A 12,808-nucleotide genomic window follows, 5' to 3' on the forward strand; every position below is an offset into this window, starting at 1 on the left:
TGTTGGATCTCCTGGCACGAAAAATATTTTCCCAAATAATTGCATCATGGGTTACACGTCACTGTTGGGTCCCAATGGATGGGGTGGGTCTCACCTACCTGCTTCATTGCTCATGGATGGATTATACAATTAATAATCTCATCTATGCTTTCCATAAGTCCTTTGAAACTCTTGTAAATTCTAAGATATCGCTGTGATGTTTGACTAAGTTTTTTTTTTCCGGGTGTTTTCTGTGTTTGTGCGTTACTCTCACCATCCCTACTAAAAACGCAACATAACTGTAAGCCTCTTAAGAAATGACAGACCACATCAAAGGAAGCAATTAATCAAACATGATTAATTTTAATGTAATTACTAAAGAAAGATATAACATTTTATTATGACACTCTAGCCATACATTTTCAAAATATGCTTGCTAAACAGTAAATGTAAGATAATGAGTCAGTTAGTTACATGTCTAGAAGTCGTTAGGACTGATATTGTTTCGCCATAAATGAATTGAGTAATAATCATTTCAAACACAATCAGGATTAATTTGATAGAAGATGTTTTTGAATAAAAGAGATACAATGAACGACCAATTATTACTTTCCGGCTTCAGGAGGAAAATTAATTCAATGCCTGTAAGTTAATTATCACAATTGGCTGTTAAGTGTGATAAGAATAAATGAAGCAAAAATACATGATGTCATCCAAATTCTCATAGCTCATTAGCACTTTAACCAACAGAGATCTGATACGATATGATAATCTGTAGATTTCCTGTAAATTACTATAGACGGCATGGTGTTCAGAAACTGGATAATTTGAATAGACATTTTCATGATACACAGACACAGAGAAGAGTTGTGAAGAGACAGCTCCAGGTTTCAGCGTCCCCCTGCGGGGTGTTTTGCAGTAGGTACAAGGTAAATACTCAAACACAACGAGATCAGAAGATGAGCAGAAGAGACTCGGAAGAGCTGGGCAGTGGAGTCGGGGGCACCCGGAAAGGCGTATTTTAGAGTTCTTCTCTCATTGCCGTACTTTACACAGTGCATTTTGGACAAAGGAAAATAAATGAACAACGCTTGCTTTTAGGCTCAGGCAATTTAAACACAGGCCAATTCTAAAGACTGCAAAAGGTCACGCTAAAGGTGATTTAGCCTGGGTCTCAGGTAGGAGAAAGTATTTCCATTTTAGCTCCTATTTCAACTGGGCAGTGACATTCGGATTTTTGTCTTCTTTCTCATTCTTTGTTAATGATTTTTTTTTCTCCTTAAAAACCCAACTCAGTGACAGATTAAAAAAAAACACAGAGAGAAATTATGTTTGAAATCAACGTAATCATCCATGAGAAGGGAACATGTGAAATGTGTTTGGAAAGGCAGTCCTTTCGTTGCTGGATTTGGCTGGCCAGCCTATGTAAAATTCTGAGGCAGTCACTAGGGAGGACAAACAGGACTTGGAGGAACAAAGACAGTTTCCAAAGTCCCCTGGGCCTCTGTCTTATCTGGGGAAGTTTTCCTTAAAATGATAAGAAAGAGAGGATTGTCCCAGATGTGACGTGGTTATTTAAATTGGTGTCATGTACCATATGCACTTAAGCTTCAGACAGTCTTGTCTCTTTTCTTTTAAATGGGAAGCACACAAAGACGGTATCTATATCTCAATTTCTAATACCTAACAGGAAAGTCTTATGGACTATCACAATAGCAGTAGGCTAATACGCACTAGCCTTGAAAACAAAACAAGCAACTAAAATTTCCCTTAGTTTTTTTTCCCCCCTCAGATTCAGAATTTCATGACCTTTGTGGGGGAGTGGGGACAGAGACTCACACTTCTACTGTATTTTAAGGTAAATAATTCCTTAATATTAATCATTCATCTTTAAAAACATGGGGCAAGCTATGTGCTTTGAGCGCGAATGCTCATTCTCGGGAGAAGAGCCAAGTAGGGCCTATTCTAATACATTAAGATAATCTTTCCAGGATCGAAAATAGAAAGGGACACTTGAAATAGTCTGATTCGATAAGTCAAATGTTGCGGGAGCTCCTCTGCTCCTCCAGCCAATAGCCGCTGGGATACCAGCCCATTGGGGCGTGGTTTCTCTCCTTTAAAAAAGCGGCCTCTTCCCTCCGCTCTCGCGTGGGCACGCGAGCTCTTTCTCTCAGGCTTCCGGCTCCACTTCCGGCCACTAGGCTTCCTTCCTGATTGCGCAGAGGGCTGTTGTCAGGGACGGTGCTCTGTAAGTTTTGCCCCCTTAAATAAATAACCATTCTATAAATCATAATTCCAAACTGGTGTGGGTTTGTGATTTACGCCTTCAGTCAAACCGTACATTTCGAGCTAGCCTACCAAGAGTCTACGTGAGTTTATTGCCTTCCATTCTGCTCTGAAATAGGAAAAAGACGGAGTCACTTTTGAACGTTAAGCTTTCCATTCATAAAGACTGTAAAAAGTGAAAACCAAAACCCAACACAAAACAGAACAAAATCTTCACAGACTGTTAGCCATCTTCTTCAAAAAAATTTCTCATGAGTTCTTTTCTTTCTCTGTCGGTAGATAATTCCCACCTCACACGGAACTAGTTTCTAACCTTCCCCAGCGAGATCCATGGCTGCTTCAAGGAGAGCTGCCACTCCTTGAGCTGTCTGACGGAAGAGCATCCTCTACAAACCAGGAGTCAGTGTGCACCCCAGAGGACCTGGCAGAAGGTGTTTCTACAAATAGGTACGTCTATGTTGTTAAAACCTCCGTTTTTATTTTCTCTGCTATCTGAGTATTTGTTTCTGAGGGTAGCGCGCACGCGCACACATACACTTGCACATAAACGCGCGCGCGCGCACACACACACACATGCACATAAATGCATGCGCGCGCGCGCACACACACACACACACACACACACACACACACACACACACCCAAACTAAAATCAAGACCAAAACTAAACAAGAAACCCAAACAACCTACAGAAAGGCACGAGGGAACGTCACCCTCTGCTGCCATTTGCCTCAAGTTCTTTTTCTCCTCCTACTTTTACTCCACACTCTTGACCAACATTTCAGATTGGGTAAAATATTGCTAATTTTGTTGATTTCGAGAGCCAGTGAAATAATGGAGCCTTCTAACTTTAAACACTTCCCATCCTCTGTCTCTGAACCCCCAAACTCACAACTTGGTGAACAATATTCTACTTATAAGTAACACAGAGTTGAAAGGTGGTGGCGAGATCTAATACTATCTTATGTCGTCTAGCTAGAGGATTGTTGTTTTCATACTTTAAAAAAATATGTCTATGCTTTCTTTTTTTTCTTTTTTCAATTTTTTTTATAGTCAAGTACTTTCTTAAAGAAACAATAGCACCACATTGGCATAGCTGGCCAAACAATAAATGGGAAAGCAAAACCTGCCACGTGCTCTCTCCCGCACACCCTCCCAAGTGCACAAACCAATAACAGAAATCCTGGAGCCGTGGGGTATGAGATGGTTTCATCTACACAGACATTTCCACGTTTCTCATCAACAGTCCAAGAAGGGGAAGGAGTTGCAAGGGGACAGGGCTGCTTTTGTTAAAAATAAGATTTTCAAGAGAATGATTTCTTCTTATTATTCCGTTTGGTGTCTCTTATGATAAGTAGGTATTTGTGTGTGTGTGCGCGCGCGCGTGGGTGTGTGTGTGTAGGGTACATGCATATAGGGTGGGTATTAAGAATGTATTTTTTACCCTAGGAAAGCAGACTATAATGGAAAGAAGCACTCACTTTTTCTGTAGGACTGGCTCATCTTACAATGTTCAAACAATTGATACTCTCTGGAGAATAAGACTAAAATTTGACTAAGTACTGAGTCTTTTTTAATTAAATCAGAAATAAGCCTATCAAATGAAAACTCCTTCCTTCCTATCTTTATTGTTCCTTTGTGAACCTCTTAAAGTTGCCCCGTGTCTAGACACTAAGCAGTTTAACTTCGTAGCAAAGCTACGGAAGTTTAGAGTTGTCAAACCTCAAGTGTCTCTTCCTAACAGTCTTGAATCATTCTGCTTCATCGATTGGCTTTCAGAGTTTATGTAGATTTATCGTACAGTTCATTAATCTTACATTTATCCTCAAGTTCATCTGTTTGAGAGTATAATGATATGTTAGTAGAATTAACTTTTATTAGTTGATTTCTGATTGAGTTGGAGAGAATTATGTATCGGATAAAGGATTGCATATCTAAGTTTTCATCATTGAGAGATTTTTCAACTGTGTATAGAATGAAATGAACTAAATCTGCGGCAGACACTCGGAATCCCCATATCCGACCACGGCAGGAAGCCCATAGATCTGTAGAAGACTGCCTATGAGGTTTTCTGGGAATCACTAATTTAAAAAGGAACACACTGGAAACAAGAGCCAATGCTAGGAGTGTTACCGTGGGCGTGGGAGGGTCCAACTTTTCCCACCACACCTTTGGGAAACAGGAAGATGGCGAAGCTGGTCTATTCCATTGACGTCTGTCTGTCGTGCGTAGAGCACGTTCAGCACGCCAAGCTTCCTGAGGGTTTTGCTGAGCAGCGCTTCCTGCACTTATTCAGAGAATCTCGGGGCAACCCGGTAGGTGGAAAAGTAAAAATGTCTTTTGTTTGTTTGTTTGTTTGTTTTTCTTAAACATTTTATAAGAATATTAAGGAAGTCTGGAAATGAGGAAAAGGCTACAGACAATAAGATTATCTGAGCATTGAATACTTTTTTTGTTCTAAAGAAGGAGACAATCTTGCCCCACAAATAGGAAACACTTTCTAGGGTTTTTGTGGGGGGTTATCAATGCCCAGTTGGATGCATACCATACATCTGCAGGAAGCTGGGTTCTTCCGTCTAAGCAATGCTAGGGAGAACCTTGGGGTTGAGAAGAAAAATTTTTGCCTCTCAGTTAGCAGTCTGGCCAGCACATTTTCACTAAATAAAATAAGTGTATATACATTCAAGGGTATAGGGCTATGTCCACTAAAGTAACTTATGATTTTTTAATAGATATTATTTCAAAACTAAAGAATATTGGGGCCTGTTTTTATATGCTAAAGGGAAGGAAAATGTGGTTTTCAAACTGAGTAGATTATCACTGATAATATTAGAGTTATTCCGAGATGCTAAGTGCCTGGAAGGTTGAATGCGAGTGGACAAGTAGAAAGCTCTTTGATTGGCCAAGCTCTCGCTCTTTCTCCCTCTTTCTGTCTTTTTACTTATCTTTCTATGCGTACATTCAAGGCAGAAGTAAAATCAAATTGTAAATCAAGTGTCTCTTACTTTTTCGTGTTGGAGAGATGGAGTCGTTAGTTCTCCGCTAGGTCATTGGACAGCTTCTCCAGTCAGCACTTGGATAGCATAGTAGCCTCACAGTGATGGGCGGATAATCCACGGAGCTACTTTGTCAATGGGTTAGTCCCAGCATTCCTTGTATCCCAGCAATTCAAGGGCTCTGGTGTTACACCCTCCTGGAAACCCAGAGGAAAAATCTGAAGATCTCTCATTTTTAATATTCATACCACCCCTTTGAGGTAGGTAGATGACATATTGCCCCCATTTTGCAGATGAGGAAACTGAGGCACCAAGAGTTGGCGTGACTTGACCAAGGTCACAGGGTGTGAGTCTGTGTGGCAGAGGTTGCAACTACTTATTTCTTCAGTGATTAAAAAGAAACCAGGACTCCGAAAAATCCCTAGCCTCTTGCTTTTCTCACACTCCACAGCGTCCTCTCTGGACTCACTGAGTACATGTGTCTTCGTGGGCTTCATATCTTAAATTCCTCTTGGAAGGCATAGCTGGGGAGGCCTTTGCATCTCCCAAGAGGATGGATTTTTGTTTTCTTTTTTAGTTTCTTTCCTAATTTTGTCATCTTAGGCTCCAGGCTTTCATTTTGGCTTTGCTTTCACCTTTTACCGTTTCGACCAGATTCTTTCATATGACAACAAACTACAAAATAGCACCATTGTACTAAACAACAACAACAACAACAACAGAGTTTTACATACTGTTTGATAGATCCTGTATTATTGATATGCTAAATTTACATAGTGCTCTATATGGAAAAAATAAAAAGAGAAATTGCTAATTAGGTTACAGACTAACTTATCATTTGAAGGAACCATCGAGAGCGGAAGAGACGTCCTATGTTCCAAACACACACCTAGAACTGATTGGCCTCAACGCTGCAATTACCGTCATTCTGTTTCTTTTGCCGTAACTCGATGTGGAAAAATAAAGCTTTGTGTCTAAAATAAACGCATCCAACTTATATTTGGTACAAATGCCACGGGTGGAATCGGGTGGGTTAAAACTTGGTGGGCTGGTTGGCTACTTAACTCGCTATTGCTTTTGAGGAGGCCGAATTTAACAAATCCATAGCTCAGGGACGGGGCAGGGCTACTGGAGATGGACAGACAAGATTACTGGACTCTGAAACAGGCAGCTTGAGCTATGTGGGGGAAAGTGAAAACAAGGAGAGTAACTCATGAACCACTTCCACACAGCTGCTGAATGAATGGCTCCAGCAGCCACGATTCAGAGAGGAATTTAGTGCAACTGGATCTATACGACACCCATGCATTTCCGGCTCTTGAGAGGCAGGGACTAGGAGATATAATTATATATATATATATATATATATTTTATAGAACATTATTGATAAAGGATCAACAGTAATCTACCCACTCTAGGACCATTTTTGCAAGGTGCAAAGTTTGTTTGTTTTAACAAACACTCCTAAAGACAATATTGGAATGTTTACGTGTATATTTCACGGGGGGAAAATGCCCATCTTTGAAATGTTATTATTGTTTGGTAGGTTTTTTTTCCAATGTTTTGCAGGCGGTTCATGCAGATCAAAGGATCCTGCCGGTGACATCTCATTTTCTGCTTCTCGGGAGGCTCTTCCTACATCCTGTAGTTCTTGTTCCCCGCACTCCCTCTACTTGCGTTCTTCAAGTGTACTTCCTACAAAGAAGGAAGAAAGGTCCCATTAAGTTGATGTTTATACAGCTATGCATGTCTTTAAACAATCCGTTTATCCCGTGTGTTTATTCGTCACCACTTGATAGATAACTAACTCGAGACACACACACGATGGTGATCAAAACAGGGTGAGCGGTATTTCGATACCTTTAAAACTTTATTATTTCTTTACTTTGGTAATTTTTACACTCTTATAGTTCTTTATCAGATATATAATAATAAATTTCTGTAACTTAAAGCCTTTTTCCCTTTGTCCTTGTGCTATAGGAGACGGCTGACTCTTCCGGGTACTAGGCCTAGCTCTTTCCAAAACAGGGTCTCATGATTTCATATCTCCTGCTTCACCAACCAGCTAAAAGAAGGTTTGGGGTCTTGAATTCTTGAAGGAACATACAGATGGACAGGCTTTTAGTTAATACTTCAGTCACACTTGACTTATGTCTGAGAGCTTCTGTGGCCTAGGTATCGCTGCTCTGTAACTACACAGAGAGGCCATGCTTTCCCTCTGCCTCTGGCCCAGATTTATTCACAGGATGGAGAATTCTAACCTTCTGACTAGAATCATATCCCCCCTTCAGTGAGCAAAACAAAACAAAACAGACCCAAGCAACAATAGCAAGAAAACCCCAGACCCATCAGACTCCGAGGTTACCTCGGGAGTTTTGTTAAGCTTGTTTTCCATTATTGCTTTATAAAGAACAGCCAGAACTTTTCTGCTTAAGGTAATGCCTACTAAATCTCAATTGTGTTAGGAACTAAAGGACTTCAGAGACCTAGGAAGATGAGGATTTAATACTGATGAACACTGCCATTCCTTAGAACCAATACCTATCAACCAAGACTCTTAGGCATGTGGCCATTTCTCCAACACCTGTTGATCAGCACTGCCAGGAGCGCGACTTCCACCACTGAGTCCTTCATGAAATGTGAAAGGGAACTTGGGGAGTCCATATCCCACTGACCAAACAGAAGAAAGGGGACATCATCTCATAAACACACTCTTGAAAATACCAGGTCCGCACCCCATTGTTAAGACGCAGGCCCTGAAAAAAGTGGGACCTTGGGTAGAGCGTCTCGAAATGCCATCAGTTTAAAATACTGAGACTTTCCCTTTTTATAGCATATGACTCTATCGAAGTTCACTTAACATGCTTTCATTACTGGGCAATGCATTAGACATTAATCTACCAATGAACTTCCGCTCCCTGTCTTATAATCGTTTTCTAGACAAATGAAGTCATCTGCGACAGAGGAGAAGATCATTAGAGTTCCCAAACCATTTGAAGCACGTGGACCCATTGGATCCATCTGGCCGTGTGCTTCAGATAGCTATAATAGCGACAGTACTATTCTACACATTTATCAACCACACTTACTAGGGGAGTATACTCATTTGAATTATACTTTTTTTCCCCTCTTTAATATGCTCACTGGCTTAGAAATAAAGAATAAGGAGTCTAAAATGCACACACTGAATTCAGGAATGAGCTGGTAACGATGAAAGAAACCCCATGATCTCTCACTTACAACCCCCCCTTCTCAGGCTGAGTTACGAATTTGCCACAGAACGCCTTCTGGTCTCTTCTGTTCTTTAGGCTTGAAATGTATGAGGGCTGTACAGCCATTAAAAGAGGGAAAATGAGGTTAGATTGACCATCTTACAGATCTGTCTTCCGGTCCTTTCTCTTCTCTCTAAAGCTGAAGGTAGACAGGATGAAGGTGGGCAGAAGTGTCCCCTGGTGGTGTTCTTGGGGGTCTGCCTCAGCATCCGGCAGAGCTATGAGCTGAAACGTGCCCACCACTGCCCTGAGTAGCATGCTTCCCCAGCACACGGGCGCAGAGAACCCATTTAGGACCAGCTGTGTGTCTGGTTTGCCGTTGGCTCTCTTCCCGGACGCTCACATGTGATTTCTTTGTTGCAGACAATGGCAGGGGCGAACAAAAGCACTCAGGCCCTTGGGTTTCAGTTGCATCTGTTGCTTTGCTCATTGTCTTAATTTAATTATCTGGCTACCCTTGACAATAGGCTGCAGGAGGAGGCCTGTGAGGGGCAGCCGTCCTTGGAGCTGGCGCCCACCTCCAGTGCCCTTCTTGAAGGGTTATGAAACAGTTTCGCGCACAGCCAAGCAAAAACTTTTCACTTCAGCACCTTGTCCAAGACAAACAAAGCAGCCGAAACTGTTTCTAGTATGCAGCTAGACAGCATTTTGAAAGGAAAACGGTAGTGAGTAAATATTATTTCCTATTGACACCAGAGAAGGTAAGATTATTAAAAAAAAAAAATATGCCGGTTTTCCAGCTCACTGGGGTTGATGGAAGAAACTGACCCTTCTGAAGGGACGGCTAACCAGCTTATTAAAGGATCAGCTGGGGAAGGGATTAATTTGTAATAGAGGCCATTTGCTTTCTTCCATAGCTCTCTGGCTTTCCTCTGGAAAGTTATCCGTAGACCTTTGGAGGGCGGAGATCATCAAAGGTTAATAACAACAAACAGCACAGTAATCTTGTCTGACACCTGCTGGGCTCTACAGTTGAGTAAATGCTCTCACTGGCTCCTCATGGCCATTTTGGCAAGGTGACCTCTTTTGTACCCACTCCATTTCCAGGCTGAGGCTTGCTAAGATTTAGCGATGTGTGTCAGGCTACAGAGGATCGGGCTGTTAGAACTAAGAGCAGAAATAACAGGAGCCATCCCCTGCGCATCGACAGTATGCTAAGGATTAGTTCATACAAGTCCCCGTGTCTTCTCATTTATTCTCGCGGTCGTCCTCAGAATGGGCACAGGCATCGTGGCCATCGGACCTTTGAGGAATCCTTTAAAAGGGTTAAAAAACAAACAAGCCGGTGTTTCTTAGAGTTGAGTTGGATTTCTGCTTTGGGTTTGTTGAAGATCCTTGCTGTTCTGGGGCTGGCCTATTGCCCTGCTACCCAGCCCACCAAGAGGAGAAACGGAACCTCGTGCCTCCAATTCCAGCACTCTTTCTAATGGCAGTAGCTCATAATCTTATCAGTTGTCCACCATCCCCAGCTGGTTCACAGGTGAAGGTGGAACCTCAGGGGTCAAAGACTCTAAGCTAAGAGGGTGGGTAGCCTTCCTGATCAAATGTGGGAGTTAAGCCACATTTGCGTGGTTGTTTATATTTTCAGTTAGCAAGGGTTAACTCCTTGTATACCATTTCTTCTGGTTTTCATCATGCCTAGTTGGGCTAGGGGGTGGATTTTTGCCTGCAGGGCAGACTGTAAAAGAAAGATGATAGACTCTTTAAACTTCAGGAAGGAAGGGTTGATATTTTCAATAGACTGTTTCCATCTTCCTCCCACTGCAAACAAGTTAAGTATTGTAGGGCATAGTCTAGGAAAGGCCTGGCATCCCATAAAAAGCACCGGAGGAAATAATGCCCAACATAGAATATTATTAGCAGCTCATTTATAGTACAAAGTACAAACTCAGCATTGACCTTCTCCACAAAAGGGAAAATAGAAAAGAAGAAGGAAATAAAAAACAGTGGATGATTGAGAAGTGGCCCAGACATCAACTTGTTGAAAAGGATGTGTTGCTGTTCTTTTTTTTTTTTTTTCTAGCTGTCTTGGGAACACATGGTATTGTGGAGGTTGATTTAGATGTCTTGGTATCAGCTTTGAAATCTGTTGACTTCAAGGAATCCCAAGTTCAAATTCTAAGAGAGTCGGATGAGCCTTACTCCTCTGGTAGCCAAGCTGAGTGAGAGTCACAAGGTCTACTCTGTGCATTAATATGTGACTTTAAAGCCAAGGAACAGAGCACACGGTGGGAGAAACCTGTGTTCCTGTTGTGGGTGGCAGAGGGTCATGGGTGGACATACGGGATACCATGTCAGTGTGCCTAGCCTCTGCCTGGCTTTTTTTTTTTTTTTGGAAACTACCTTCTTCTGCCTTTCACACAATGGTTATTTATTCCTCTCCTTCCTCATGACTTTTCCCTTTGAGCAGATTGGATTGTTCCAGGCTGACCCTAACCTAAGCTGTGTGTGAGTGTAGTGAGGAGACCCATTTTTGAAACACATACATCTTTCATGGCCGCTTTGTCTTAAAGACTCTGATGGCTGTTACACTGTCCTTAGCACCTGATGTCAGCAGCAGCCATTTCTGCCTGAGCTCCTTTCTCTCCCTTCTCCACTTGGGATCAGAAAACATCGTTGTTTGATGGTTTGTCCAAACTACCGAACTCCGTCTGCTTTTCTCTCACACAGCTATATCTCCTAATAAATCTTTCCCGTGTACCTCCCTGAGGCCATTGGGCTTACAAGCTTAGTTTGTGTCCCAGCTCCCCCACTTCACCAGAGTTACGTGATTATGGGTGATCATTGAACTCATTCTTGCCTCAGTTTTCTCCTCAATAATACGAAAGAATGGGGTGAAAGCGCCGACTTCACCAAGTTGGCGGGTTGACTGTCCTAGCTTTGGTCCGCCTATTCAGCACAGGAAGATGGTTACTATTGTTTGCAAGGAGACACACTGCCAAAGACACTTGGTTTAGATCCATTCTGTGAGCTTAACTCTTAACAGCATCGTTCTAGACTGGCTTGTGTGATGTCTCGTTTGCACCTACCTTTGTTAGAACACTGACATGTTTTGGAGTCCATTCTGCATAGGTTTGCCTCCCCCACCTACAGGGAGCTCCCCGAGACTGGGGGGAGGGCATATTTCCTTTACCTCTGTACCCTTCCTAAACTCAAGCAGGGTGTTTGAGAAACAGAAGCGAATAGCAACTCTGTCTCCTTGTTTGCATTAATTTAAATTTCCTGCAGAAGTAATAGGGGGAGAGTTTAGACCAACAACAGCAAGAGTTGCATGGTCACCTGTTGTGTTCCCAAAGCAAAAAATAACAATCCTCGCTCCTGTCTCAGAACTTATACTGAGGATTGTGGCTTAACCAATGTTAACTAAGAAATGGGAGAAGTAGTGAGGTGCTGGTTAATGGGTTGGGGTCCATCTTGGGTGTGTGTTCTGACTTGGCCAGATGCGAGAGCAAGGCCTTGACAAGACATTTAGTTTTCTTATCTCCACAGCAGAAAAAAAAAAAAAGATAGTATTTACCATGTAGGCTTATGATGGCTGATTGAAGTGATTCACAAGCATTGGGTAAAAACTAGCTATTATCATTACCCAGTTTTAACAGTTACTGCTACCAAGACACTGTCTCTACTTGAATGCTACTCTTTTTCTTCTGATTATAGGCAAAACTGCCGGGATTTTCAGAGCACCCATGCATGCTGGGAGAGCATGCCGACAGCTCATTTTCCTTTCCTCCTTTAATGAATGATGCATTCTTAGGAATGCTGGGATGTTGGGGAACTTGAATGCATCCTACCGTTACTTCAAGGTTAGCTTGAGCTATGCCCTTTCTCCCTCTTCGACAACCACCTGATTTGATTTCAGCGTATCTTTCTGTGATGTAAGAAACCGCTGGTTCGTGGTTTAAAAGGCCAGAGGGAAATAAAAGAAGAGAATACTAAAGGGCTTCCTTCCTTAGGCAGCAGAAAGTATTTATTTATTTATATTGTCTTTAAAAGTCTAGAAGGATGTTGTAAAAATTCTGCAGATTCAAAGCTGTTTAGACTAGATTTTATGGACAGTGGTTTGGTTATTTTTGTTTGTAATAATAATAATGGTGATGGTCATAAATAAGCCTAACCGTACCATTGTTCCCTGAGGGAGGAGTTGACTTTGGAATTGCTGAAAGGCTCAGATATGACCTTCCAAAAGTGCAATACCAGACTTTGGTGACTTTCCTGGTGTCTGCACCTCTCTCACCTGAAAACTAGTTCTGATGCTAATCCCCTCATGCTTCCATA

General features: G+C 42.0%; 1 protein-coding gene across 8 annotated transcripts in view; it reads right to left on the reverse strand.

Annotated features, from left to right (window-relative positions):
• Positions 1–322: 322 nt before the first annotated feature.
• The window catches only part of Igf1 (insulin like growth factor 1), a 75,055-nt gene continuing 62,569 nt past the window's right edge, over positions 323–12,808 (reverse strand). For all 8 annotated transcript variants that reach the window (XM_075954307.1, XM_075954305.1, XM_075954306.1 and 5 more), the window contains one exon: positions 323–6,956. In XM_075954307.1, the coding sequence (XP_075810422.1) occupies positions 6,931–6,956 (26 nt within the window). In that variant the 3' untranslated portion in view covers positions 323–6,930. The remainder of the gene's footprint in view (positions 6,957–12,808) is intronic.

The sequence above is a fragment of the Microtus pennsylvanicus genome, chromosome 20, assembly GCF_037038515.1.
Source record: "Microtus pennsylvanicus isolate mMicPen1 chromosome 20, mMicPen1.hap1, whole genome shotgun sequence".
NCBI lineage: Eukaryota > Metazoa > Chordata > Mammalia > Rodentia > Cricetidae > Microtus > Microtus pennsylvanicus.